General features: G+C 33.1%; 1 protein-coding gene across 3 annotated transcripts in view; it reads left to right on the top strand.

Annotated features, from left to right (window-relative positions):
- WWTR1 (WW domain containing transcription regulator 1) overlaps window positions 1–5100 on the top strand; it is a 74985-nt gene extending 69885 nt beyond the window's left edge. For all 3 annotated transcript variants that reach the window (XM_085302818.1, XM_085302819.1, XM_085302820.1), the window contains 2 exons: window positions 188–300; window positions 1358–5100. In XM_085302818.1, coding sequence (XP_085158944.1) covers window positions 188–300; window positions 1358–1542 — 298 coding nt within the window. In that variant the 3' untranslated portion in view covers window positions 1543–5100. The remainder of the gene's footprint in view (window positions 1–187; window positions 301–1357) is intronic.

The raw sequence follows: 5100 nt of genomic DNA, 5'->3' as shown, positions 1-5100 counted from the left end.
TTGTCTAGAGACTTATATATACGCGTATATTGCACCACATTAGTGTCCAACAATTGAGAAAGAAGCTTTATGAGTCAGTATTTAACTTTAATATCTAACCTATTACTCTGTCTTTTCAAACACCATGATCAAGGACTATGTCTAACAGAACATATTTACTGAGGTTTTTTCATGTTTCAATTTATAGTGGCCCATACCATTCCAGGGAGCAGAGTACAGACAGTGGCTTAGGACTGGGATGCTACAGTATACCAACAACACCTGAAGATTTCCTCAGCAATGTAGATGAGATGGACACAGGTATAAGATGTAGCTTGAAGTACTGAAGCTTGAACAATTTCTTGTTATAACCAATACTGTTTTATAAATGTGTAACTGAACAATAAGCTCTCGGTTTCTGATGCAAGAAAACAGACTGCAACTGTGGAGGAAAAGGCCTCAAAGATTCTTAGTGCCTGGAAGGTACCAGATTCTACTCTCTTACCTTAGACTACAATATTAAAGCAAATGCATAAATGTTGGAAAGTCTGAGCCTTAATTCATATTTTAATATTACAGACCAGGGTAGAACAAGAAAAATCTAGTCCTGGCTTAAATTCTCTGTACAAATCACTGAGTTTTCTAACTCTGGGGAAGTCTTATGAGTAAGTCTTACGAACTGGCAAAGTTGGATTTGCCTTCAGACAGACTGTGTTCAATTATTTAGGTTTTGGTATGTATTTATTTTTATATCAGTATCCTCACTGTGTTTAAAATATTGCAGTAAATGTCTAGGAAATCAACTGTTTTTTTCTCGAGGAGTAAAATTCTCAGCACTTTCTCACCTAAACTTCCTTTTGAAGTCATCAGTTCTGGATGGTACAAAGAGGGAGACTTTCAGCTCTTAAAAGGCTTTCCTGCCCATTATTATTATTAGTTTAGCAAAACCCCCCATTGTATTTTAGAGCTAAGTTGCTGTAAAATTATTTTCTCAGTTTCGTGCCCTTGTGCAGAGAGCAGGACAGAGGGTTTATACGAGACTCAGTTGCATTGCTCCCTCTGCAGAGCAGTGAACTTCGAACAGTCACACTAAGTGGAAGGTCAGAGGCTGATTACATTGAATACTGCTGGAAAGGGTCTTTTATGCTTTTGAGAGCARAGCAAGGGTATATAATTAACTCTTAAAAGAATATGCAAAGCAAGGGTATATAATTAACTCTTAAAAGAATATGTAAATATGGTTCTGAAGTAACATTTGTAGAGGAAATAAAGCTTACAAGTGCTTATGGGAAAGGGGGAATCTAATTTTTTTTCAATTGTTTTAAATTATCCATGAGAAGGGATCAGTATTTCAAATATTCTTCTTAATTTTTTCTAGGAGAAACTGTGGCACAGACAACAATGAACATAAATCCACAACAGACACGTTTCCCTGATTTCCTCGACTGTCTTCCAGGAACAAATGTTGATCTTGGGACTTTAGAGTCAGAAGACTTGATCCCTATCCTCAATGATGTGGAGTCAGTACTCAACAAAAACGAACCCTTCCTTACTTGGCTGTAATCATCCATTATTTAATGTTGATTCAGCCCATAATGCAATTCAACATTTCCTTTTCCTCTTGAAATAGAGGTAGAGCATCTGAAAATCCTCAGATACAACTTGCTGCCTTAATGACTTTTGTTATTGACCATCTTTGTGGTCAATTTAATCTCTGCCTGGATTTGACTGACAGTAACTTAAATATAAAACATTTATAAGTAGCTTTTTCTCACTTAAAAAAACCCAAACCTCTATTTTATACATTCATAGATCTTTTTTCCTTTTTTTTTTTTCTTTTTTTTCTTTCTTTTTTTTTTTTTTTTTTTTTTTTTTTGGCCTTTACAGATCAGGCAGAAATGTTTCACTTTTAGGACAGAAAGTGGATTGTGTGTGCATCTCTGTATCTGTTCTTAGTGAATCACAAAAGGTAACTGCTAGGTCACTTGGTTCAAAATCTTCGAAATCCTGCACAGCATTAAACCATGAGAGCAGTTTTATTGTATTTATGACAATTATACAAAAGTTTTTGTATCGATTTCCTTAAGCTTTTTTTTTTCATTATTAGTAAAGCTGTGCTGTATGGAATGTAGATTAAATCTGATCTGTATCAGCTATAATTCTCATTATACATACATTTGTAAAGGCACAAGCAGTACTATTGCAATTTCTTTTTCAGTATATTACTGTATAGTTTTCAKATAATAAATACTTCCAATTTGAAAGTAGCAGAGTTGTTTAGTAACAGTTTTACACTACTATATTGCTGTAAAATAAAGCAGATTGGTACTAACTACTGCCTTAAAAAAGTGATTAGAACAAGGAATTTTAAAAATGGATCTTAGATTTTGATGTTTATTATATTAAACACTGCATTTTTGTAATTTAACATATGAACAAATAATTTTTATACGAATCTGTGGCAAGTATCTTAAGTGCAAAAATATGCTTTTAAAATCAGGACAGAAAAATGTAGCACAAGTTGGTAATATCATATGTAGTGAGAAAAAATGTTGCTCAATGTTTTCAGCAGTAATGTTTTTAACTGACAATGTTAAACTGTACACGTAATTGTATACAAGAAAAAAGGTGGTCACTTTATCAGAGCAATGCTAAGCAGTATTGTTACTTGTCTGGTAAAGTTGCTTAGTTCTTAACTCTTGCTTACTACAATTGGTGTACAGGACACAAGGCATGTTCCTTGTATTCCTACCTATTGTATATCCTATAAAGGATTCTTTGTCAGATGTTTGGGACTGAGAAGGCATCAAGGACATTACACATGCAGTTCCCCTGAAATGCAAATGAAGTCCTGAAATTCTTAAATATTTTGAACTTATATTATTTATAATCTATGAATTTAAGCTTTTTATATTGAAAAATGTGCCTTTTTATGAAAGGCATTAAAACACTTCTCTGAGCTTGATCCAGGCTATATGGAGAGAGCAAGAGATGTAGCACTCAGTATAAATGTATGTTTGTCAGGTCTAATAAAAGTAATGAAATCTAACCAATGCACCAGAATATTAATCAATAAATATTTTTTTCCATCTAGTTGGAGGAAGGTAGGTGAAAAGGTCAGAGATGAAGTGATGGGAATATGGAATAGATTTGGAAGATGAATGATTATGTTACAACTGTAGATCCTTAGTGGGAAGGGTGGCTGCGGATATACACAGAAAATGAATCACCAGTGATCAGTAAAAAATAAGATAGAACTTAATACAAAAAAACTACCTTGTAAAAGATGAACTGTTGGGTCCACCAGAGAATGAAAGTTAAAATATACACACTARACACTTAAAGAGACGGAAGGCAAAGACCTAGAACAATGATGATGTAGTAGGCAGAGAAGAGTAGCTCTTTTGTATTTCTTTTTTTTTTTAATATGAAGTAGGAAGTAACAGCAGAGTYGTGTCTGCACGGAATTTAATTACTGAATGGGCATTGTTTTTCTTTTATTCCTTTTTTGGGTGGGTGGGTATTTTTATTACTTTATTTTTGCTAGAGCTAACCATGGCGATAGCGGAACATTCTATTAAAAAAAAAAAAAAGGCCTGACCAATATTACTGTAATTATGATTAATCTCTTTTAAAGATTGCTTCAGATTGTCATCTTAAATGAAGAACAGATGGTCCTAAGGCTTTGTTCTTTAGTTACACTTTGTTTGAGTTAAAGAACTGGAGATCTGGGGCATCTGATCGTGATGCTAAAACCTATAAGGCCAGCTCTTCAGCACTGCGTTATTGGGCTAGCAAAGTGAAAGCTATTGGTGCTAGAGATTTACAGCAGCTACAGATCTGAGCCCTAGTATGTTCACTTGATATTGCATATCATTAGATGAAGTTTAGAAAATACAGTTTATGCATTTGCTAATAAATCAGTACTTTTGTAAATTTAAGTTCTGTCATAATAAAACATATTCCAAGCAGATTAGGCTCTCAGCTGGTGTGAATAACAGTAACATCTATTGACTTCTGTTTGGCTACACCGATTTTCATCAACTGAAGGCCAGATTACATGTTTTTAGCACTTAAAATGAAAACTGATGCAGTTTTCTAATAAAACCACACAGGAAAAGAAGTTTATGAGAATTATTATGAAGCTAGACGCCTGATTCTCCTTTCATTGGTGTTTCAGGAGGTTAGGTGTCTAGGTTCAAAGACCATAGAGAGGTAAATTTAAAACTGTTTTCATATTACTTTGATAATGAAACAGCAGCAGAATTGAACAGGAATGTGCTATATGAAACACTACTTCCAGTGTAAAGCAACTACCAAAATCTCTGGTCAGACCTTTATTCAATCCTGAACCAAATCATGGTTAAGTTAAAAGTGATTCTTTATACATAAAGAATCTTTATTTATAAGCTTTTCATTTTGGAATGGAGAGCACAGATCAGATGAAGTGAAGCAACAATAAAATCTATTTTGTAAGATTTTTTTTTTAATAAATCTGATTTTAAACAGGCTTATGGCAGGACTTCCAAGTACTCAAAACATACATAATTATTCTGAAACTAAATTTATTGCTGACAATAATTCACTGTATTATTTTAGGCTGTGAAATTACATTTATTTTACTAAATTTACACTGTATACTTGATGTATAAATACAATAAATATGCCAGCTGGACATTTGTACTATCGACTATCACTRAGGATGGCTTACATAAATGCTGGTGATACAAAAGTAATGGGATGTTGTTAATTACAACTTGTATTCTGGTAACACTACTAGAATGTAACTTAGGTAAGGACTGGGTTTGACTTTATGAGAACAAATGCTATTTGGGGGAAGGGGAGAATTAAAATGACTATTTTAAATACAAGAAAATACAGGTGTTCAGAAAAACTTTTTTCCTAATATACTACATCCAGGTATGTGCTAGTACTTTAACTTTTTTTATTTACTTTTTTCATTTTGTTATATGACGTGTGAGCATTGGTTTTTAATTTAGAATATTTTGCATACAGATTGTATGCATCAAAAGCAATCAAACTGTTGTATCCAGGTTTGATTCTGTTTTTTATTTCTTTGATCTTGTACGTGAAAAATAAATATAAATGCATTTAAAACTA

This window comes from Rhea americana, unplaced genomic scaffold, assembly GCF_003343005.1.
Source record: "Rhea americana isolate MKP2758 unplaced genomic scaffold, rheAme1 scaffold_193, whole genome shotgun sequence".
Lineage (NCBI taxonomy): Eukaryota > Metazoa > Chordata > Aves > Rheiformes > Rheidae > Rhea > Rhea americana.
Note: the sequence above shows the minus strand (reverse complement) of the source record. Positions and strands in the feature narration are given on the sequence as shown.